General features: G+C 40.9%; 1 protein-coding gene across 1 annotated transcript in view; it reads left to right on the top strand.

Annotated features, from left to right (window-relative positions):
- Window positions 1–25,779, top strand: part of SQOR (sulfide quinone oxidoreductase) — a 66,852-nt gene that overhangs the window by 20,100 nt on the left and 20,973 nt on the right. The window contains exons 2-5 of the mRNA XM_063449011.1: window positions 125–377; window positions 1,297–1,467; window positions 10,400–10,453; window positions 22,479–22,673. Of these exons, the coding sequence (XP_063305081.1) occupies window positions 144–377; window positions 1,297–1,467; window positions 10,400–10,453; window positions 22,479–22,673 (654 nt within the window). The 5' untranslated portion in view covers window positions 125–143. The remainder of the gene's footprint in view (window positions 1–124; window positions 378–1,296; window positions 1,468–10,399; window positions 10,454–22,478; window positions 22,674–25,779) is intronic.

The following is a 25,779-nucleotide window of genomic DNA, read 5'->3' as shown; positions in this document are numbered from 1 at the left end:
ACCAAAGTGCTTGGTTATGGAATATGTTACTGATATACTATACTTGTCTTCTAATATTACATCCAGTGCATGTCACCAAGATATTTACCTATAAATTTTTACATTATCATTTTTTCTTTTCCAGTTGAATACACTTTGTAGAAATGGGCTCCATCGGAGTTATGTCCTGTGGCATCCATGCCCAGCAGTGTGCCAATATATTGAAGTCAGGTGTGCACAGAGGGTCCTGCCGCAGCCTTCACATGACAGGGAGATATGCCGCAAAAGAATATTATGATGTGGTTGTAGTTGGAGGAGGAGCCGCTGGCATCACCATGAGTTCTCGGATGAAGAGGAAAGTAGGAGCCGGCAATGTTGCTGTTATAGAGCCAAGTGAGGTACAAACTGAATATTTATCAAAGCTCTACATCACATTGTCAACATTATTATAATGTGACTTCTGAAAAAATCCATACAAACATAATATTCTATTCTATTGCGTGGTTTCGTTAAACATGAAGAATATCTGCCATTTTACTTATTATTATTTTTTTTATTCTTTATTTTGATACAAGCAGCCATACATAAGTTATACAAATCATTTGTATACTGCAACAAAGAGATATTAATATGTGCAGCCATCTTGTAATTTTAACTTTATGGTTGAACACAAAGACAGATTACTTGTCTTTTCACTATATTTAGTTTAAATGGTTATCACAACAAAAAAAATGTTTTAAGAAAATATTGATTGTACTCAGAGTAATCCTTCGTATCCTGTTCCCCACGCCTCCAAAGGGGAAAAAACATCTAAAAATTGTGTTTTTTCCCGCTCTGAGGGCAAGTTGTCCGTCAGCCCGATCCTGTATGTACAGTGTTGCTGAATTATCTTTCTAGAGTAATCTTTATATCTGACATTGTAATGATAGTTTCCCCATTACAGTTTACATATATATTGCTAAATAACTACCAGAAAAAGATTTATCTGAGGTAATACAATCAAAACCCTTGGGAACTGTGAAGTTTTTTAACAAAGGAAAAAAATAAAAATAAAATAATAATATTTATTTGCCACCTCTATAAGTGCACATAAAATATATAAAATTATAATATAACAAACAGGCAGTAAAGCTGCTAGCCCACTATAAAAGATGCTTGTACCGGAGTATAGAATGGAGGGTCATACTTTGGGACTATATATTAGGATTTATTTCTTAATAATTCCTCAGCCACTGGAAATAGTGCTAACTGACAGACACAGCAAGCAATCTATCTCTAGATGTACTAACCATTAATGCACTGATTTGATCTCTATAGAAACACTATTACCAGCCCATGTGGACTCTCGTCGGTGGTGGTGCAAAAAAGCTGGCAAGTTCTGAGCGTTCTACATCCAGTCTGATCCCGTCAGGAGTTAAATGGATCAAGTCAGAAGTAAAAGGCTTTGATCCTGATAAGAACTCTATCCGCATTGATGATGACAAAGAGGTATTTGTTTAAAAAAAAAAATCTATTGTTATTTTAATCTGCCCTCAAGAAACTCTGACTAGGGGCAGCTTTAAACTGTGAGCAGTAAATCTGGTTGTACCTCTGTTTGTAGTTTTTTTTTTTTTTTTACCTGTGTATAACTAGAATTACTACCTTTGAATTATTACACATGAGATCAGCCACATGGAAGCACATAGCCACTGTTTAAAACCTATTGCCCTGGTGATAGACTTGGATAAATGAATTGAATAATTGTAACAATTCTCAGTATGTGCTTGAGAGGTGCTAAATACCTGCAGTAGATAAGAATGAGAATGCCATAACTAATGAAAGACTCCAGGGTTTTGAGACAGGCTGAGATTGCTGACTGGTTATACTTTTAGGAAGTTTTACCAGATATTGCCAGATATCAAGTTAGGGCCAGTCCATCGACTGCAAGACAGACATAGACCAAAATCAAGATTTATTTTTGGTACCTTTCCAATCTTTTTCCATGTACAGTAAGCATTCATTCCTTACGTGTAACCACATGACCAGGAGGAGTTATTGTTAACACTGGAGTTATCACGTTTAAAACTCGTGAGTTTGTATCTTAAACCCATTCTACCACACTCTCAATTACGTGATTAATGTTAAGGTGACACGCCAGAGCTCACTTTAGGGTATATTAGAAAGCTTAAGCTAAAATCCTTTTTTTTTTTTTTACCTCTCTTTTTTTGTTTGTTTGTTTTTTTCTTTTTTATATATTTTAATTTTATATATTTATTTATTTGAATTTGAAAAGCATCTACAGTACTGTTTGGGAATCGGTGCACTTTAAGGCAGAGGTCAAAGTACCTTTCCAATCTTTTTCCATGTACAGTAAGCATTCATTCCTTACGTGTAACCACATGACCAGGAGGAGTTATTGTTAACACTGGAGTTATCACATTTAAAACTCGTGAGTTTGTATCTTAAACCCATTCTACCACACTCTCAATTACGTGATTAATGTTAAGGTGACACGGCAGAGCTCACATTAGGGTATATTAGAAAGCTTAAGCTAAAATACTTTTTTTTTTTACCTTTCTTTTTTTTGTTTGTTTGTTTTTTTCTTTTTTTCTTTTTTATAGATTTTAATTTTATATATTTATTTATTTATTTGAATTTGAAGAGCATCTACAGTACTGTTTGGGAATCTGTGCACTTTAAGACAGAGGTCAAAGTGCAGGCTGTAAATATATTCTACAGATAGAAGCAGTTTAAAGGGCCAGTTGTTCCACTTTGTTGCTCAAGTGTCATTTTTTATTACAGAGTACTATCTCCTGTAATAAACATCGTTAACAAGCATTGTACGAGAAGCTCCTCCTCTGTATTCTTTTATGTTTTCTCCATTATTTCTAAAAAAAAAAAACAGATATGGAGAAAAGCTCTAAATGGCAGCTTTAAATTGTATAATAAACCTTTTAGTTCTTGCCTTTACCCTGTTCTTCATTTCTTTGAATAATTCGGGTTGACAGGGTTAATCAGCAAGATTTCAAAGAATGTGTTAAGGTGTTTATTTACTAAACAGGGATTTGTGGTGAGTACGAAACTGAATTTCAAAATAGCCTTACATCGATATTCCCTACTGAGATCGAGGGAATTTCATGCAAATCCCGATTTAGTTAATACAAATATTTATAGCTAATATTAGAGTAATAGGTGTATGGGAAACATTTTTGAATTTGGCAGTTTTGCCCATACACATTTAATTGCTATTTCTCCACATTTTGTGAATAAACCTCAAAATTCTATTTTATCAGATTTTATGAAATGCGTATCACATTCACTAAGCATATTATTTACGTTCAGAGATATAATAACCAACTTTTGGCAGTGTGGAGGACCTGTGCCATGATGCTCGGGGTAAAAAGGCCAAAGTTAGGAAGTACCAGTCGTGTTTTCTGAAATGCTGTTTTAGAGCATGATAGCATAGCTATAGAGAGGGCCCACCGGCTATAGTGTTAAACATTGTAAGCACTGCGAGGAAATGATTTGTGTGATTTATGTTTAACCAACTGAGCATTTAGTGGCGCTTAACTTATGAGATAATGTAATTACTCTGTTTGTCACATATAATAAAGCAGGAGATTGATGGTTAAGAAATGAACAGCATGTTGTTTCTTCATATTGAGACAGCCTTATCTCTAAAATATTAAAAACACTCTGTATCAGACGTGTGCATAAGTTTATTAATCCAAAAATGTATTAAATGTTTAGTACAGGATTTACCTGAGAATTTATATCTCATAAGACTTCACAGGTAAATCCTGGACAAAACGATTAATTCGGCATTAATTAAAAGGCATTTGATTTGGACGAATTTCCAGAACAATGTTTTTCAATAAAATACAAAACAAAGGAATGGCCCTGGAAAAACCAATACTATAAAAGAATATTGTATGAGGCAGCAAACCTAGAGTAGGTTTCCCTCTAAGCCCTACTTGCAAGAATAATACAGAAGGTAAAAAGGGGAAGGTAGCACCAAAGAAAAAAACTAAATATTAAAATTATATATTTAAAAAAGAGTTCAATAACAATGTCAGATTCACACCACAAAAATGCCAAAGAGAGAGAGGAAGGTCCTAATGCAAATCTTGCCGGAGGGATAATCTACAGTCTTTGGGAGGAATGGTCTCTGTGGGAGCCGAATGGGAACAACTTGTGGGATCTGTATGTGGAAACATAGAAAGGATGATGGTGCAATACATCCAATAAAAATCAGATTATAGAAGCAACAGGGTCTAATGCAATCCTACTCACGTTTGGTAGAGCTATAAACCAGCTCTAGGATGAATGGCATACAACGGCAATCCCCACTTATAGGACACGTGATGAAATGTAAATATCAGAGTAGTTTGTAGACCATAAATAGATTTTTTTAAAAAGGGAGACAACTTATAGTGCTCACTGTGTAAAGATTTTTGATAGGAGTATAAATATAAAAGTGTGTACTCACATTTGGTTGAGCAGGCGGACTGCTCAATGAATCAGGCGTGAGTGGTATAATCCCCATCTAGGATTTGTTGGAGTAATACTCAACTGGAATCATAAAATCCGGATACCAAGCAGCGACAAAAACCTTCTTTTTTTTTACCTCCACTTGAAAAAACCTCTATAGGTGAAGCGTGTTGTGGATATTTTAATATTGTGTTTAATAAAGGTACTTTGGCTACTTTTAACTACATTGATTGTGCCATTTTACTTTTTTTTTATCACCTTTTGCTTCTATTTTTATTTTTTACTGTCCTTGCTTCGTAAACAGATTTTATGATTCCATTTGAGTATTACTCCAACAAATCCCAGGTGGAGATTATACGACTCACACCTGATTCATTGAGCAGTCCGCCTGCTCAACCAAATGTGAGTAAACACTTTAATATTTATACTCCTATAAAAACATTTTACACAGTCAGCACTATTAGTTGTCTCCTGTTTTTTACCCTTTTATGGTCTACAAATTACTGCGATATTTACATCTCATCACATATCCTATTAGTTGGGATTGTACCGCCATTCATACTAGAGCTGGTTTATAGCTCTACCAAACGTAAGTAGGATTGCACTAGACCCTTTTGCTTCTATAATCCAATTTTTATTGGACGTATTTCACTATCATCCTTTCTTTGTTTCCACATATACGGATCCCACAAGTTGTTCCCATCCGGCTCCCACAGAGAAAATTCCTACCAAAGACTGTAGATTATCCCTACGGCAAGATTTGTATTAGGACCATTCTCTCTCTTTTTGATATTTTTGTGGTGTGAATCTGACATTGTTATTGGACTCTTTTTAAAAATATATAATTTTAGTATTTAGCGTTTTTCTTTGGCGCAACCTTCCCCTTTTTACAAATTTTTTAATAGTCTACTCCGTATTAGCCTGTGACAGACCTTTACTATCACTGCTCAATTTCATACAGTTCGCACCAAAAACATTGTTTTGTGACACGCAAGTTGCAGAAAACGCTCCCAAGTAGCAGATAGTGGTGCAGGCCCATATTTAACTGCATTAACTCTCCACCTAGGATGAACTACAGGACATTACACCCCATACACAAGTACTGCAGCAGCGCTCAGCATATGGGTAACATGAACGATCCTCCCTGCTGAGCATCCTGGCAAAAATGTGTTCTGGATAAGTGGCATGCCCACTGTTTGCATAAATCAGACAACCATTCTATATAACAATACAAACAAAGAAATAAAGCTTCACAAATATCACATGTTTTGTTGTATAGTCCTTTAGCCAATTTTCATGATGTGTATTTTTAACCAAATAATAGGATAATTACCCAAACTGTAGACACATAAATGAGGACACAGAGGACAATTTCATCTTGTTTTTGAGTGTCACTGGGCAGCGATGGCACAACCCTTGAGTATTCCAATGCGTAACAGTAAGATCACAGTGCCCAGATAAGACAAACATGGTTTGGTTTAGTGAATGATACATTGCTACATTAAAAAATTTCTAAAGAAACATCAGCCCAATTGGAGGAATTGTTTTCCCTTCAGGAGCTTTCGGCAGTGATAAAGGCAATGCCTCTTAATAAAAGCCCTGGGCCAGATGGTCTCTCGGCATGCTATTATAAACAATTCCATAATATCCTTGAGCCACATTTTCTAAGAACTTTTAATGGTCTATCTCCAACTATGGACACCCTGCCATCAATGTTGAGAGCAGTAATTGCTGTGATACATAAAGCAGGGAAAGATCCAGAAATATGCAGTAGTTATAGACTGATTTCTCTTATTAACGTTGATTTAAAAATATTTGCAAAACTCTTGGCAAATAGGCTGAAGCCCCTCTTGCCTGGACTGATCCACCCTGATCAAGCTGGCGTTGTCTCTGGCCGTGAAGCCAGAGATAACACCACTAAAATCTTGAATGTACTACATGGAGCTTTAATAAATAAAAGTCCTACAGCTCTGTTAACTATAGATGCCGAGAAGGCCTTTGACAGGGTGGATCGGTCCTATCTGTTTGCTACTTTAGAGGCATGGGGGCTTGGCTTGAGATTCTGCAATTGGGTACAGACCTTGTATAGAGGCCCCTCTGCTAATGTCCGTGTTAATGGTCAACTATCCAACTCCTTTATTATTAGTAACGGCACCCGTCAGGGCTGTCCATTGTCCCCTCTTCTTTTTGTTTTAGCATTTGAACCTTTTTTAGAAGCCAAACAAAAGAACATAGACATTAAAGGATATAAGTATACGGGAGGAGAGGTTAAAGTAACTGCTTTTGCCGATGACGTTTTATTTACGCTTATAGAACCCCGATATACATTTCCTTATGTTCATGAGGAATTGGAGAAATTCGGTGGCTTATCTAATTTTAAAGTAAACTCAGATAAGTCTGAAATATTGGGAGTGGGGATAAATATAGGAATTAAAGAGGAATTACAAAAGCTATATAAATATAAATGGACAGACACTAGTATAACATATCTAGGGACACAACTGACGATACATCTAAAAGATTTATTCAAATTGAACTATGGGAAACTATTGAGAAAGATTGAAGAAGATCTAAAAAATGGAACCAGGCCTCTTTCACATTGATCGGGAGAGTTAATATTATAAAAATGATGATTTTACCTAAGATACTATACTTATTTCAGACATTGCCAGTCTTACTGCCGAGAGACTTCTTTAGAAAATTGCGATCTACATTCCTTTCATTTATATGGAACCATAAAACTCCACGTATTGCATATAATACATTGACACTACCTGTCGAGAGAGGCGGCTTGGGCCTTCTGCATATCTATAGATACTATGTTGCAGTATTATGTGCGCGAATTAGAGAATGGACGGCTACAGACAAGGGGAAGCCATGGTATAGGATAGAACAGGATTTTATAAAGGTGAAGTTGGAGACCCTGCCTTGGCAGAATTGTAAATTAAAATTACTATCACCATCTAAACACCCAATTATAAACCACACCATACAGATTTGGAGAAGGCTTAAAGATAGATGGGGGCTATCCCCGGGACTATCGGTATTCTTTCCAATAGCCTCTAATTTGGATTTCCAGTTTGGGCCGGGTCATAAACTATTGGAAAAGTTAACTGGAGATGCAGTCCCTTCAGTAACAAGTTTAATAACAGATGAAATACCCAATAGATTAGAGAGTTCCCTTCATGGGACAATATGACAGCGCTTATAGATAGAATGGGTATCAGGTATTTAAAGTTTTTCATAAACCAAAAAGTGCTACCATATTGGCAGACGAGAGATAGAACAGAATTTGAGTCACTTTGTGGTCCCGGAATAGAGAAAAAGCATTACCTGTCCAGTATATATAGTTTAATTCATAAGGGTGCTATGGAGAAGACTGTCCCTTCATTCCAATTGAAATAGATGCAAGGTTTGAATATTCAAATGGACAGCAACGATTGGTCATTTGTGTTCAAATTCATCCCCAATTTGAGCACAAATGACCAATCGTTGCTGTCCATTTGAATATTCAAACCTTGCATCCATTTCAATTGGAATGAAGGGACAGTCTTCTCCATAGCACCCTTATGAATTAAACTATATATACTGGACAGGTAATGCTTTTTCTCTATTCTGGGACCACAAAGTGAGCACTTCTAGGAAAAATGTTTTTTTTTAAAAGAGTTACTAGATGGTACAATACTCCAGACCGACTTAAAAAATACGGAGCACTGGCTTCGGATGGCTGTTGGAGATGTGGCGAGAGGGGGGCGAATATGGAACAAATATGGTGGGAGTGCAAAATTATTGGGAACTATTGGTTACAGGTACTGAGTGTCATTTATAAAATCCTTCCAATGCTCGATCATTTATCCCCATCCAAGATTCTGTTGGGTTGGCCAGCTTCCTTCAAGGAAAATAACAAACAGATATTGTTGAGTTACTTATTGAATGAGGCAAATGCTCTGATCCCGTTGTATTGGCTTAAATCTAGTATCCCGACTAAAGAACAATGGATTCTTAGAGTGGAAGCTTTGAGGGAACTTGAAGAAGTTCATTGGGCCATTCAGGGGAAGAGAGACCATTATGATAGGACATAGGAACTATGGCGAACGTATTGGGCAGAAACACCATAGCAAGACAACACCATAGCAAGATTACGTTAAGATATACTGAAGATGAGTTATTAGACCACTAATGTTAGAAGTATTGGCAGAACCCCTCTCCCTTTTTTTTTTTTTTGTTTTTGTTTCTTTCATCTTTTTCTTTTCTTCTTTCTTTTTTTTCCCCTCTTTTCTCCCCTTTCTTTCTTGGATTGTTTTAAGCATATGATGATATGGGACTTTGATAATGCTATTTGGCAATGGCGTAAAGATGTCCCAATATCTGACGCAAGTATAAAAAATAAATAAAAAAATAACAGAACATTGCTACATTAAGAGTAGGAATAATATGTGGTCATTTTTAGAGGATGTGCTAGGAGAATGTTGACAGGTTTATGCTTGTAGAGGGCGGTGGGGGTAAGGGTTGGGGAACCTCAATGCCACAAAACTAAAGCATCTCTATAAATGAAGCATCCCCATTGGACACATGGAATATTGTGTTTAAAAAAGATTAAGACATAAAACCCAAGGGGTAGTTGTTGATTTTTGCCAGTTTGCCCATTGGACATGTAGAAATAATTATGTAAAAATAAACCTGCATAAATATATAACATTTTAAATTATCAGTTATCAGCAGTTTTGACCGTTTGCCTTTTGTGCCATCTAATATATTGAATATGTCTGAATTAGTTTTATACTTTAAATAAAAAAAAATTACTTGGGCAGAGCCCACTTCACCTACTATGCCATATGTTTACCTGTTGTACATCGCTGTGGAATATGTTGGCACTATCCAAATAATTGTAGTTGTAAGAATATATATATATTTTTTTTCTCACTAGGTATTATTTTTGTTCTGACATTACAATGTAAGAATTTGTTACAGTGGCAAATTCCTGATAACCACCTGCAGCGTTTTATGTAAAGTGTTGACCTCTTGATTTAAACAGATGTCACAGTAGAAAACCAAGGTTGGATTATTGTCCTAGAAACAACGAGTCCAATCCTTTAAAATCCTTAATCCTTGATATACTTCTTACCTTAACCCAAGACAGCAAAATAAAACCAACTAGCTTAACTGCTACTAAACGCTTGTTTTAATGCTGTAAAATAATATCATATAAAGCATGTGGTGCCTACCTCCTAAAGACCTTTACTCTCCGATGTAAGCATTTTATTGTCACACAACCATTTATTTAGATTGGTTTAAAGACAACAGAGTTAAATGCTTGATTTGGCAGTGGATTTTTTTTAAAGAGAGCAGAACTTTCAAAATTACTTTATGACATCAATTCCATCAATTGCATCTCTATATTGTTCCATTCAAATAGCCTTCAAATATGTAGATTTAATTTTATACTTAAAGGACCACTATAGTCACCTGAACAACTTTAGCTTAATGAAGCAGTTTTGGTGTATAGAACATGCCCCTGCAGCCTCACTGCTCAATCCTCTGCCATTTAGGAGTTAAATCCCTTTGTTTATGAACCCTAGTCACACCTCCCTGCATGTGACTTGCACAGCCTTCCTTCAGTCACTAAAACTGCTTTATTTAGCTACAGTAATTTAGGTGACTATAGTGTTCCTTTAATGTAGTATATTTTTTGTCTAATCTGACCTCACCCCATGTGCTGGCATCCTTCATAATAATTATACGTGGCTTTTCTTAATTTTCTTTTTCCTGGTGAGGTTTTCCTGGTACGTAAATCTCACCTTCTTCTTGTGCAATGTGATTGTATAACTGATTAGAGACTTCACATGTCTGAATCAAACTGTTCTGTGTACACTACTAACCCCATGAAACAATAAACGTATTGTTGACATTTTGTTAACTTTCTTCTTTTTTTTCTTTCTTTCTATTGCAGATAAGCTATAAATACTTAATCATTGCTCTCGGTATCAAATTGCAGTACGAAAAGGTAAGATATTTTTTCTTTGATTTCACTCATACAGTTAAACAATCTGAGGTTTGCAAAGCTTTAAAACACTGTAAACTATGTATAACTAAAGTTAAATGTATGGCAACCAAATTGCATTAAATGGACACTATGCAACCAGGCCACGTTATGTCAGTGAAGGGTTTTGGGTGCTATGTCCCTGTAGTTTTGTCTCTGCAAAACAACAATGTTTATATTGTAGGGTTTAAATGCTCTATTGCAGTGATGGCGAACCTATGGCATGCGTGCCACAGGTGGCACGCCGGGCCCTTTCTGTGGGCACGCGGCCATAGGTTCGCCATTAATGCAGAGAAGGCACCTGCCAGCCCAAAACGGCAGGCGCCTACTCTGCTTCCGGTTCGGGAGGCAGGGGGAGGCAGGGGAGGGATCTTTGAAGCAGCTCCCCTGTCCTCCCGCGAGCAATCAGTGTGGAGCGTTGCCGCGCGTTACCATGGCAACGCTCCACACAGCATCGCGCGAGAGGACAGGGGAGCTGCTTCAAAGATCTGTCAAAGTGATATGTGCAGCTGCATGGTGGAACCTGGAGATAGGGGGAATGGAGCCAAACATACCTAAAACCTGCCATTTTCCAGGTACAAATCCGCCCTCAGATCCTTTGTATGTCACAAGTTGGATCACTAGTGCACTTTATACAATGAGATTATTTCCATTTTGTCCCCATAAACTGCACTGATGGCAACAGAATTTATTTATTTTTTTGAAAGATGTAGCAGTCTGAATTCCTCTGCCTTTTGACACGCTTTACCAAAAATAGTCTCGTCCACGAGACAAAAGTAGTCCCTTACAGTGGTTTAAATCAAATATCTTTATTGCATACTGTATGCAAGTTCTTCAAAAACATTCTATCCAGATTCAACCTTTAAAAGTGTCAGTTATGTTTTTACTCCCATTTAAATCCCACCAAAAACTGCAGAGTGCTGAGCTCTAGGGGGGGGGGGGGGGGGGAGAGAAGATAAGGATTTACCATCCTTTTTTTTTTTTTTTAAACGTTTACCCCCCCATCCCCACACACACACAGCACCCCTACCCCCCAGCAGTACCCCTACCCCCCCACACACAGCAGCCCTACCCCCCAGCAGTACCACTACCCCCCCACACACAGCACCCCTACCCCCCAGCAGTACCCCTACCCCCCCCCACAGCACCGCTACCCACCCAGCAGTACCCCTACCCCCCACACGCAGCACCCCTACCCCCCCCCCCACACAGCACCCCTACCCCCCAGCAGTACACCTACCGCAGTTCCCCTACCCCACACACACAGCACCCCTAACCCCCACACAGCACCCCTAAACCCCAGTAGTACCCCTACCCCCCACACACATACACATCACCCCTACCCCCCAAACACTGCACCCCTACCCCCCACACACAGCACCCTTACCCCCGCCCAGCACCCTCACCCCCCACACTGCACAGCACCTCTCTCACACACACACAGCACCCCCCATACACACACACACACACACACACACAGCACCCCTCACAGACACATACAGCACCCCTCACACACACATACAGCACCCCTCATACACTTACACAGCACCCCTCACACACACACAGCACCCCCCATACACACACACACACACACACACAGCACCCCTCACAGACACATACAGCGGGGGGGGGGGAGAAGGAAGGGGGGGGAGAGAAGATAAGGATTTACCATCCTTTTTTTTTTTTTTTTTAAACGTTTACCCCCCCATCCCCAAACACACACAGCACCCCTACCCCCCAGCAGTACCCCTACCCCCCCACACACAGCAGCCCTACCCCCCAGCAGTACCACTACCCCCCCACACACAGCACCCCTACCCCCCAGCAGTACCCCTACCCCCCCACACAGCACCCCTACCCACCCAGCAGTACCCCTACCCCCCACACGCAGCACCCCTACCCCCCCACACAGCACCCCTACCCCCCAGCAGTACACCTACCCCCAGCAGTAGCCCTACCCCACACACACAGCACCCCTAACCCCCACACAGCACCCCTAAACCCCAGCAGTACCCCTACCCCCCACACACATACACATCACCCCTACCCCCCAAACACTGCACCCCTACCCCCCACACACAGCACCCTTACCCCCGCCCAGCACCCCCACCCCCCACACAGCACAGCACCTCTCTCACACACACACAGCACCCCCCATACACACACACACACACACACACACAGCACCCCTCACAGACACATACAGCACCCCTCACACACACATACAGCACCCCTCACACACACATACAGCACCCCTCACACACACACACAACACCCCTCACACACACAACACCCCTCACACACACACACAACACCCCTCACACACACACACCCCTCAACACCCCTCACACACACACAACACCCCTCACACACACACAACACCCCTCACACACACACACAGTACCCCTACCCCCCCAACACAGCAGCCCTACCCCCCACACAGCACCCCCACCCCCCACACAGCACATCACCCCTCTCACACACACACACAGCACCCCTCACACACACACACAGCACCCCTCATACACAAACAAAGCACCCCTCATACACTTACACAGCACCCCTCACACACACACACAGCACCCCTCACACACAGCACCCCTCACACACACACACATACACTACACCCCTCAATGCAGTATGTGTGTGTATTCAGCAGTCTGTGTGTGTGTGTATTCAGCAGTCTGTGTGTGTGCGTGTATTCAGCAGTCTCTGTGGGCGTACTCACCAGTCTCTGTGCGCGTACTCAGCAGTCTCTGTGCGCGTACTCAGCAGTCTCTGCGCGTACTCAGCAGTCTCTGCGTGTACTCAGCAGTCTCTGCGTGTACTCAGCAGTCTCTGCGTGTGTACTCAGCAGTCTCTGCATGTACTCAGCAGTCTCTGCGTGTACTCAGCAGTCTCTGCGTGTGTACTCAGCAGTCTCTGCGTTTGTACTCAGCAGTCTGTGTGTGTACTCAGCAGTCTGTCTGTGTGTGTGTACTCAGCAGTCTGTCTGTGTGTGTACTCAGCAGTCTGTCTGTGTGTGTACTCAGCAGACTGTCTGTGTGTGTACTCAGCAGATTGTCTGTGTGTGTACTCAGCAGACTGTCTGTATGTGTATTCATCAGTCTCTATATTCAGCAGTCTTGTGTGTGTGTGTGTGTATTCAGCAGACTGTGTGTATATGTATTGCATTTTTTGGAGATACTAATAAATATAAGCTTAATTTTATCTATTTATATCATTATTTAAAATTTGTATCATTGAACTCTCTGTTGTTGTGTTCTTTTAAAACAAAAGTTGTTAATTAGTTCAGACAACAGTACGAGTTGTTTTTTCTAAACTTAAACCTCAATATTCAGGTTTAATTGCCGTGTTGGCACTTTAAGGGAAAAAAATTGGCATGTATTGCGGTTTGGGCACTCGGGCTCAAAAAGGTTCGCCATCATTGCTCTATTGGCTATCACTCAGACAGCCACTGGAGGTGAGTCTGATGAAATTGTCAATCCGATGGTGTCATAGAGACCGTCTGAGTGGCACAGTGTGGCATTTTGATGCACATGCGCACTAGCCTCCCAATGTTTTCGTTAGCCAACGCGTTGGGCCAGTCATGGAGAGTGCATCTTGACTTGAGAGAAAAGGTAAGTAAAATACCTTTTTACTCCTTATGGGGGGCAGTCACATAAATAGTGACTAGGGCTCTATAGTGTTAGGAATACCTATTTATATTTCTAATGCGGTAGTGTTCCTTTAAGCCATGATAATAATCAAAAGCCCGACATCTCCCGCAGGAGAAAAAATATGCAGAATTACTGCAGTATGTTCTTTGTTTCCAAGAGAAAAATATATCAGAAATAACATATGCACCATCACAATGCAGTTTAAAAACTGTCTATACTTTGTACTGACCATATTCTAACCATATTCTAGCAGTAGACTATACCCTGAACATTATTAAAGAGTTTAAAGGCACAAAGACCACTTCATCCATAGGAACAGCAATGCCTACATTACAGGGCTAAAATGCCTTGAGGGGTTGTCATTCGCACAGCCACTAGAGGCACTTTCTCTGAAATAGCTGCGTAACACACAGCTATTTCAATAAGATGGTTTTATAGAGACCATCTGAATGGTGCAACATTTTGCCGCGCATGTGCAATCGTCTCCCAATTCTTTCCTATGGTAAAGCATTGGATTAACTGAAATCATCTATACTGACTCACCCTTCCAACTCTCATAAGGCAGGGTTAACTCTAGTATAGATAGTTTATAACTATATGGCAAGGAATACATGTTTGTATCTTTAATGCTATAGTGTTGCTTTAAGGGACAGTTTTTCCGTTTTTTTGCTCAGTAGATAGTAGAGAGCTTCTCGGCAAATCACAGACTCTGATTTACTGCTGATATCCAATACTCTCTCCAAGGTTTTTTTTTATTATTATTGGTTACTTTTATTTAGGTTTCGAATGACATTAACAGAACACTATCGTGTTAGGAATACAAACAACTTATCTACAAAATGTTTTACATTGCAGGACTAAAAGGACAGGACCATTGTACCCGAACACTTCATCGAGATGAAGTGGTCTGGGTTCCTAAAGTGGGCCTTTAATCTACCTGCATTGTTTGCCTATGGATATTCATTAATAATATTGTTTTATTACTCTCTCGGGTGACTGATCCTGTTTAAGAGTCTGTAAAGACAGGACGTACCTGCACTTTTGGTTGAGTGAGACATTTTGATTTTGTTTTTAGAGAGCACAGTGTATTCCTCATAAATTCTGATCACTTTGGTCACATTGATGCAGAAAGTACCCTGGGAGAAGTGAAGAGTGTGGTGGGTTTGCAAGCATGTGCCCCAATCATCTTGATGACATTGGAAAACAAAGCTTAATGTAGTTGTTCTGGTGAGTATAATAGCTCCCGTCAGGCATTTTCATGTAAGCACTGCCTTTTCTGAGAAAAGGCAGTGTTTACATTACCCCTAGGGACACCCCCAAGTGGACACTTCTCAGATGGCCACTGGCGGGGCTTTCTGGCTCAGGACTGCACAGTAGGCAGCCCTGCCGTTCAGCGTCCCCACGTTCTGCATGGAGACGCTGAATTTTCCTCATAGAGATGCATTCGCCCATTTTGAAGATGTCACAAAGGGGGCGGAGCCAGCACCGGCTGACCCACACGGCGTTTAGGGGAGCTAAGGGGGGGCAAGCCACCTAAATGGTGGGTTTAGCACTATATGGTCAGGAATACATGCTTGTGTTCCTGACCCTATAGTGATCCTTTAAATTAATTTAGATTTTTAAATTTGTATTAATATAAAGTGACATCAAGCTTTTCTATTACTATTACTATTACTAATTTTTTTAAGATCACTATTTCAGGCAGTCCAATCTCGATTCAGATAGCAAATCAGTAGCAATAAAGATAAAAAAAGCTATAATTTCCTGCAGGGGGGGAGGAAGGGGGGGGGAGAGAAGATAAGGAGTTACCATCCTTTTTTTTTTTTTTTAAACGTTTACCCCCCCCATCCCCACACACACACAGCACCCCTACCCCCCAGCAGTACCCCTACCCCCCCACACACAGCAGCCCTACCCCCCAGCAGTACCACTACCCCCCCACACACAGCACCCCTACCCCCCAGCAGTACCCCTACCCCCCCCACAAAGCACCCCTACCCACCCAGCAGTACCCCTACCCCCCACACGCAGCACCCCTACCCCCCCCCACACAGCACCCCTACCCCCCAGCAGTACACCTACCCCCAGCAGTACCCCTACCCCACACACACAGCACCCCTAACCCCCACACAGCACCCCTAAACCCCAGTAGTACCCCTACCCCCCACACACATACACATCACCCCTACCCCCCAAACACTGCACCCCTACCCCCCACACACAGCACCCTTACCCCCGCCCAGCACCCCCACCCCCCACACAGCACAGCACCTCTCTCACACACACACAGCACCCCCCATACACACACACACACACACAGCACCCCTCACAGACACATACAGCGGGGGGGGGGAGAAGGAAGGGGGGGGAGAGAAGATAAGGATTTACCATCCTTTTTTTTTTTTTTTTTAAACGTTTACCCCCCCATCCCCAAACACACACAGCACCCCTACCCCCCAGCAGTACCCCTACCCCCCCACACACAGCAGCCCTACCCCCCAGCAGTACCACTACCCCCCCACACACAGCACCCCTACCCCCCAGCAGTACCCCTACCCCCCCACACAGCACCCCTACCCACCCAGCAGTACCCCTACCCCCACACGCAGCACCCCTACCCCCCCCCACACAGCACCCCTACCCCCCAGCAGTACACCTACCCCCAGCAGTAGCCCTACCCCACACACACAGCACCCCTAATCCCCACACAGCACCCCTAAACCCCAGCAGTACCCCTACCCCCCACACACATACACATCACCCCTACCCCCCAAACACTGCACCCCTACCCCCCACACACAGCACCCTTACCCCCGCCCAGCACCCACACCCCCCACACAGCACAGCACCTCTCTCACACACACACAGCACCCCCCATACACACACACACACACACACACACACACAGCACCCCTCACAGACACATACAGCACCCCTCTCACACACACATACAGCACCCCTCACACACACATACAGCACCCCTCACACACACACACAACACCCCTCACACACACAACACCCCTCACACACACACACAACACCCCTCACACACACACCCCTCAACACCCCTCACACACACACAACACCCCTCACACACACACAACACCCCTCACACACACACACAGTACCCCTACCCCCCCAACACAGCAGCCCTACCCCCCACACAGCACCCCCACCCCCCACACAGCACATCACCCCTCTCACACACACACACAGCACCCCTCACACACACACACAGCACCCCTCATACACAAACACAGCACCCCTCATACACTTACACAGCACCCCTCACACACACACACACAGCACCCCTCACACACAGCACCCCTCACACACAGCACCCCTCACACACAGCACCCCTCACACACACACACATACACTACACCCCTCAATGCAGTATGTGTGTGTATTCAGCAGTCTGTGTGTGTGTGTATTCAGCAGTCTGTGTGTGTGCGTGTATTCAGCAGTCTCTGTGGGCGTACTCAGCAGTCTCTGTGCGCGTACTCAGCAGTCTCTTTGCGCGTACTCAGCAGTCTCTGTGCGCGTACTCAGCAGTCTCTGTGCGCGTACTCAGCAGTCTCTGCGCGTACTCAGCAGTCTCTGCGTGTACTCAGCAGTCTCTGCGTGTACTCAGCAGTCTCTGCGTGTGTACTCAGCAGTCTGTGTGTGTACTCAGCAGTCTGTCTGTGTGTGTGTACTCAGCAGTCTGTCTGTGTGTGTGTACTCAGCAGTCTGTCTGTGTGTGTACTCAGCAGTCTGTCTGTGTGTGTGTACTCAGCAGTCTGTCTGTGTGTGTACTCAGCAGTCTGTCTGTGTGTGTACTCAGCAGTCTGTCTGTGTGTGTACTCAGCAGTCTGTCTGTGTGTGTACTCAGCATGCTGTCTGTGTGTGTACTCAGCAGACTGTCTGTGTGTGTACTCAGCAGACTGTCTGTGTGTGTACTCAGCAGACTGTCTGTATGTGTATTCATCAATCTCTATATTCAGCAGTCTTGTGTGTGTGTGTGTATTCAGCAGACTGTGTGTATATGTATTGCATTTTTTGGAGATACTAATAAATATAAGCTTAATTTTATCTATTTATATCATTATTTAAAATTTGTATCATTGAACTCTCTGTTGTTGTGTTCTTTTAAAACAAAAGTTGTTAATTAGTTCAGACAACAGTACGAGTTGTTTTTTCTAAACTTAAACCTCAATATTCAGGTTTAATTGCCGTGTTGGCACTTTAAGGAAAAAAAAGTGGCATGTATTGCGGTTTGGGCACTCGGGCTCAAAAAGGTTCGCCATCATTGCTCTATTGGCTATCACTCAGACAGCCACTGGAGGTGAGTCTGATGAAATTGTCAATCCGATGGTGTCATAGAGACCGTCTGAGTGGCACAGTGTGGCATTTTGATGCACATGCGCACTAGCCTCCCAATGTTTTCCTTAGCCAACGCGTTGGGCCAGTCATGGAGAGTGCATCTTGACTTGAGAGAAAAGGTAAGTAAAATACCTTTTTACTCCTTATGGGGGGCAGTCACATAAATAGTGACTAGGGCTCTATAGTGTTAGGAATACCTATTTATATTTCTAATGCGGTAGTGTTCCTTTAAGCCATGATATTAATCAAAAGCCCGACATCTCCCGCAGAGAAAAAATATGCAGAATTACTGCAGTATGTTCTTTGTTTCCAAGAGAAAAATATATCAGAAATAACGTATGCACCATCACAATGCAGTTTAAAAACTGTCTATACTTTGTACTGACCATATTCTAACCATATTCTAGCAGTAGACTAGACCCTGAACATTATTAAAGAGTTTAAAGGCACAAAGACCACTTCATCCATAGGAACAGCAATGCCTACATTACAGGGCTAAAATGCCTTGAGGGGTTGTCATTCGCACAGCCACTAGAGGCACTTTCTCTGAAATAGCTGCGTAACACACAGCTATTTCAATAAGATGGTTTTATAGAGACCATCTGAATGGTGCAACATTTTGCCGCGCATGTGCAATCGTCTCCCAATTCTTTCCTATGGTAAAGCATTGGATTAACTGAAATCATCTATACTGACTCACCCTTCCAACTCTCATAAGGCAGGGTTAACTCTAGTATAGATAGTTTATAACTATATGGCAAGGAATACATGTTTGTATCTTTAATGCTATAGTGTTGCTTTAAGGGACAGTTTTTCAGTTTTTTTGCTCAGTAGATAGTAGAGCTGACCCACACGGCGCTCACCGGCTGACCCACACGGCGTTTAGGGGAGCTAAGGGGGGGCAAGCCACCTAAATGGTGGGTTTAGCACTATATGGTCAGGAATACATGCTTGTGTTCCTGACCCTATAGTGATCCTTTAAATTAATTTAGATTTTTAAATTTGTATTAATATAAAGTGACATCAAGCTTTTCTATTACTATTACTATTACTAATTTTTTTAAGATCACTATTTCAGGCAGTCCAATCTCGATTCAGATAGCAAATCAGTAGCAATAAAGATAAAAAAGCTATAATTTCCTGCTGGAAGATAATTGTCAGCACTGTATGCAATGCCATCTAGGTTACACATGGCAAATTCCCAGAGGTCCTTCCTTGCCTTAATGACGCATGTGAGATTATCAGACAAAAGGATACATGAATCATATCAGCTTTATAACAAACATCATAAATCGTGGAGAACAAATGGCAGACTGTGTCCTAAAACTCAGTTATCGGTTTGACAGATGCTAAAAAAAACAACAACAAAAAACTCACACTTCTCATAAATGTCTACTCTCATAGTGTCTACCTATTTATTCCTATTCCTTGGGATATGTGCGCTTGATTTTATTAGATTTTTGTGATAGTTACCATGCAACATCGGTTTATATGTTTTTGAGGTCTGAAAAATAAATTTAATGTGGAAATCCACTCTACTTTATTACCCTCAAGCCTGGAACGGAGTACCTCCATTTTGGCTCAAATATTGTTATAAGCGCTGTCCTTTCCTGAAACTGCTGCCAGCCAGCAGTTAGAGAGAAGAGGAGAAACAATGTTTTAATTTACCTCCTTTAACCCCTTAAGGACACATGACATGTGTGACATGTCATGATTCCCTTTTATTCCAGAAGTTTGGTCCATAAGGGGTTAATGCACGGTGTTCCTTGTCTGCTGCTATTGCCAAGTGCAAAATCTTTAACATAAATTTAAAAGACAAAGAAACATCTCACAAAAAAGGTTTAACAAAATTAAACGAGGTACAATGTTTTTGTTTTATTGTGTGTTTAATTTCCAGGAAAGTGACAGCTGTAAAGTTATCCCAAGCATTAATGATGAATGTAAAGGAGCTACTTCCCTAGTTTTTGCCAGAGTTTTTGATATGGTTAACGATAATATTCCACTAGATAAATCCAGCAAGCGATGCCGTTAATCATTTACTAATCTAGTTCTGTCCCTTCTGATCAGCCAGAACTCTACTACTACTAGGTTTGACAATTGTTCTCTTCCTTTAAAGCAGCTCTGTACCTGTCTGGGATCTTAGTATAATTTGCAAAGATCCCCGACTGTAACTGCTCCTGTGGTGGCCCAGGTGGTGCAGGGGAAGCTGAGTTTTACTTACCTGAAGTCATCGCTTATAGCTGCTGCTGTGGTCTTCCTCCCAGTCCTCTTCAGCTCTTGGCACTGCAGCTGTCAGGAGCCCACATCAGTGTTGCACTCTCGCGCATGCATGTCTATGAAGTCTATGGAGGGTCCCGCGAGATTGCCTTATCCTCCGTAGACAAAGCCTTTTCCCTACATTTTATCGTTGTGCACTATTCATTTTGGAGGGGGGAACTACACTGCTGCCTTAAGTTTCCCATGGGGTCTTCCAAGGATTTATTGTAGAACGCCTCTCAAAATCATTATTTTGAAACAGCAGTCACAGTTTTCAGTGGTTAAATGATCCAACATTAAAAAAACAAAATGTATCACAACCAGCAGGTGGATTGCAGGTTTAATTCTCAGAAATGTAATGATGGATCACTAAAACAAAATGATCTTAAATATTCACACACAAAAATGATCAGCTAATATTTAGAATAAAGTAAAAAAAAATCATACTTAATTTAGAATAAAAATAACGCCATTATGATTTGAGCCAAGAAATCCGATACATTTCCTGTGTGAAGTTAAACCTTCCACAGGCGTTCATACTGGTGAATAATCATAGAAACCTTATCACAAAATAATATAATATTTTAGAGAGCAATCTTACCCTGCTTAATACATGGCAGTGGGCCTCAAATCTAAAATATATTAATCATCCAACTAAAATTAACCTCAATAAAACAGTTTTTTTGACTGTATTTTGCAGCTTTAGTTTCCATAGTAATTACCCAACTTACTAGGGTTTATCCAATAAACAGCAAATTGTGATTAACTGAAAATCAAATTGCATAATTCAGGTTAAGGTAGCCTGTGACTATATAGGTGATATAGAAACTTTTTCCAAAGCTGATATATTACTTATCATTTTGGTTTTAATTACAGTATCAATTGCTGTTCAGTGAATAAGCTCCAGAATGGTGATATTTTAAAATGTACTGCTGATACTCAGACATAAGACCTTCTTTAAGTAAACGTTACTGCAAAAATTATAAAACCCTAGGAATCTGCAATTAACACACGAACTTCAAATGTAGCTATCACTTTGTACTTTATTTTATCCACTTGCCTTTTTAATAAGTTATTAACTTGGCACATTAAAACGAGGGGCTTAAAAGACTGGTATGTAAATGCTTGAAGGATCCACTAGGTGGAAGTATGCTCACAATTTATCCTTCATGTCTTGGCCATCAGTACAAGTTACAAATAACCATTGCAAAAAATATTTTTTATTCTTGATTGTGTGCTGATCTAGAATTCATTCTTAAAACCCACCCTTAAGACAGTATTCATTCTGAAGACATAACTGATATCTTATTTTCTACTGTGTATACCACTGCAAGTAAGCAATGGAAAATGGGCTTAATATACTCTTTTAATTCAAAATATTAGTGTAATTTTACGAGCCATAAAATATTATTTTACTGTTATTTATACTTTCCTTACTAGCCCCACATTTTAGAAAATCTGAACTACTATGTATCATCTGCCAGACACACAGTCCAAAAGTTGATTGGACATTTTGGTACACACAGGCTAGGGTGGGTATTAGTTATTGTCATATACAGATTAGCCAATTTTGTGTTGATACATTTAAATGAAGTTACATTTACATATGTTTAACAGTTGTAGGAAAAAGTTGACTTTATGAGCTACAGAGTGTACAGAATTTGGCCATGAGTTTATATTATATGTGTTCTGTTATGTTTTTCTTGTAGGTGAAAGGTTTGCCGGAAGGTTTTCAGTATCCCAAAATTGGTTCCAACTACTCTGTAAAATATGTGGAGAATACGTGGAAAGCTCTGCAGGATTTTAAAAAGGGAAATGCCATATTTACCTTTCCAAATACTCCAGTGAAATGCGCTGGGGCACCCCAAAAAATCATGTACTTGTCAGAGGCTTATCTCAGAAAAGTAAGTTCCCAATACTGATTGTGTATTGTGGTGATCGGGAGGTTTATCAAGATTTTATATACATCATAGCATGGGTGTTATTTTTGGTGGGAGAACAAACCTCAGCCTTTAAAGAGTCTCTACAAACAGCATATCAATTAATTTTTTATCGAGTGAGATATAGTACAAATAGATCCCATCTTTCTAGACCCGGAAACACAGGCAAATGCCGGGTCTACGATGTTGGCCATGGGCTGAGGCAGGCTGGTGTGATCAAATGAACTTCCCAACTGGCCCAGGCAGGATCAAAATTATTGGAGCAGCATGCAGCATCCCAAAGAGGGTACTCTATGGACAAATGGGAGATCAAAGATCTTTACACTCTAATACTGGTATCCCTGGGAGTATGTAGCCTGTACCAGCAATAGGTGCAGACTATCTGAACTGCTCATGCAGTGTGAGCCACTCAATGTGTTGCCATCAAGCTACCTACTGGAGGTGTAAACCACTTGCTTTGCCCACCAGCCCACTATGGAACAGATTCCAATTCCCTTCTTCCTAGACAAAGGTAGCAAGAAGGAAGGGGGAAATCTTTTTTTCTTTTTCTCTCTTAAAGGGACGCTATAACATTAGGAATATAAAACTGTATTCCTAACCCTATAGTGCCCATGTCCCTTTCCTAATGCAAATGCTTGGCGAGCGTCACACGCATAATAGAGCTTCCCTATAGGAAAACATTGAATCAGTGCTTTCCTATGGGGAATTGGTATACCTTAGCATGAGGCTGTCCCGCGTCAATTCTCGGAGTTAAACTCCCTTAGAAACCAAGTGTCTCTAGTGGAAGACACCTACTAGTGGTTGTCTTAACCCTGCAATGTCAACATTGCCATTTCTCTGAAACAGAGTTAAGGGGACACTGGTGCTGCACCCAGACCACTTCAATTAGATAAATTGGTACCTATAGTGTCCCTTTAATAATAGTTTTTGTTTGATTTAACCTCCCTAGCCCCAGTTCAAGAAAAAACTCCAAACATCCTCCACCACACTCACTACAAACAGACCCCATCACACACAACTAGCACCCTATCTACAAACAGACACACACTACAAACGACCCTATCTACACACACTATACAGACAGTCCCCATACACAGACACACTACAAACACTACAAGCCCCCTTCCACACACACACATTACAGCCAGACCCTACCAACACACACTACACACCATCCTTGTCCAAATACATACTACAAACAGCTGTCGCACATATGCAACACCATAAACAGCCTTCCCACACTTGAGCAACAACGCACTTTGGCTCCTTACCAATTCTGCTCTCTCTTGCCCCATTGATGAGGAGACCAAAGACAAGTCACCAGGAAATGCAGCAATAAGCATGTCATTGAATATGCTTACCCTACTTAAATCAGGAAATTAACCTGTGCAAGAGCACTTTAGCAGGTCTGTCTCTACAATTCACGCTTTAGTAAATAACCTTGTTTGAGTGTTAGAATGCTTTATCACCAAAAAGAAACTTGCTGTTTCCCAAGATTCTCTATAGATAGCGCTGTCTACCATACAGTTAATACTGAAGAGACGTTACTTGCATAGCCTACACTTTGCTGTAATAGTTTTTATGTTACTGATTTTCAGATTCCTGATTGATCTAAATTGAGGCAAAACATCATTATACCTGTTTGTTTTTGTGTGTGTGTGTGTGTGTGTGTGTACCTATGGTGACCATTTTATTATCATTATTATTGGCATTTATATTTCGCCATCTTAATCCGCCACGCTTTTACAATTTTACAAAAAGGGGGAAATTTAACAGTAAATGAGACAATTAGAAAATGTTACAGGAAAAAAAGGTTGCCGAGGACCCTGCTCTAAAAAGCTTACAATCTAGAGGAAGTGGGGTATAAATACCACAAAAGGAAGAGCAGTGTAGGGGGTAACAACCAAGCAACAGAGTGGGAGAGTAGCAGAATTGGAGTGTGAGAGTGGAGTGTGGCCCTTTGAAAAAGCAAGAAATAGGTTTGTAAAATAAAAATAACTATGGGGGGACTTTGGTAGAGTCTGTGTTTTTTTTTATATTTGTCCATTAATGGACGGTGTGCAGTCATAAACAGTCATTATATTCAAATGTAATTTAGGTCCTACAACACCAGATCACAGATACTAGTAATGTATTATATTATATCTCGATCAATGATTAAAACATCTGTTGGAAATGCGAATTATAAAGGATTTTTAATTATTTTTTTAAATCGTATTTTATTGAGATTTTATCCAAGAGATAGTAAAGATCAGAAGGAGCATGCAGACTCTGAAAAAGTATAACCACAATATGGCAGTAGACACAGGTTACATAAAATGAAACGTGAAACATTGAGAATATACAGTTAAGGTGTAAAACGACTTATCAACAATGTTGAAATCGTTGCTGGGGTAAGCTGCAGCGGTGCTAGTTCAGCAGTAAGTTTTTGTGGTTCTCCACAGACGTCGGACAAATTGTCCCGTACCATATCCCAGAAAGGTACGATTTTGGAGCAGCTCCACTAGATATGTTCGATCGTCCCTTCGCCTTCAATGGTTGATACAGCAGTCGGAAATATTCATTTTATTTCTTACATTGCAGTATCAATTAGTATTATAGTATTTCTTAGTATTAAAATAATATAATCAAACATTCTTATTAGAGTGCCTTTTATGTAACTGTCATGTCTCAGTACAGATGTAGAGACCACACTGTGCCTCACCACATAAGATGTTTAAGGAGCAATACAGTTTTTTGGAAAATAAAATGTATCCACTACGGTATGATGTTAGCATTCCAGGAGATACTTGTTAAAATAAAATTTTGGGATCACTGACAATAGCCAATCAACCTTTTCCTGAACTTTATCAGTACTTCTACTTTAACATGTGGATTGTCCCATTTACCTTCATGAGGAACACATATATAGCCAATAAAATCCTGAGTTTGTGTCCAGTCACCCTTGGGTGAACAAAATCCAGCACATGCACCCGGTACAAGTAGAAATCACTGACGTCCATTAAATGATAATGTCCCAGCTTCCTCTGTGACCCTATAACCTTATTGTGTTATTCTCCACTGTGAATAG

This window comes from Pelobates fuscus, chromosome 3 (assembly GCF_036172605.1).
Source record: "Pelobates fuscus isolate aPelFus1 chromosome 3, aPelFus1.pri, whole genome shotgun sequence".
Lineage (NCBI taxonomy): Eukaryota > Metazoa > Chordata > Amphibia > Anura > Pelobatidae > Pelobates > Pelobates fuscus.
This window is presented reverse-complemented; position numbering and strand designations above follow the sequence as displayed.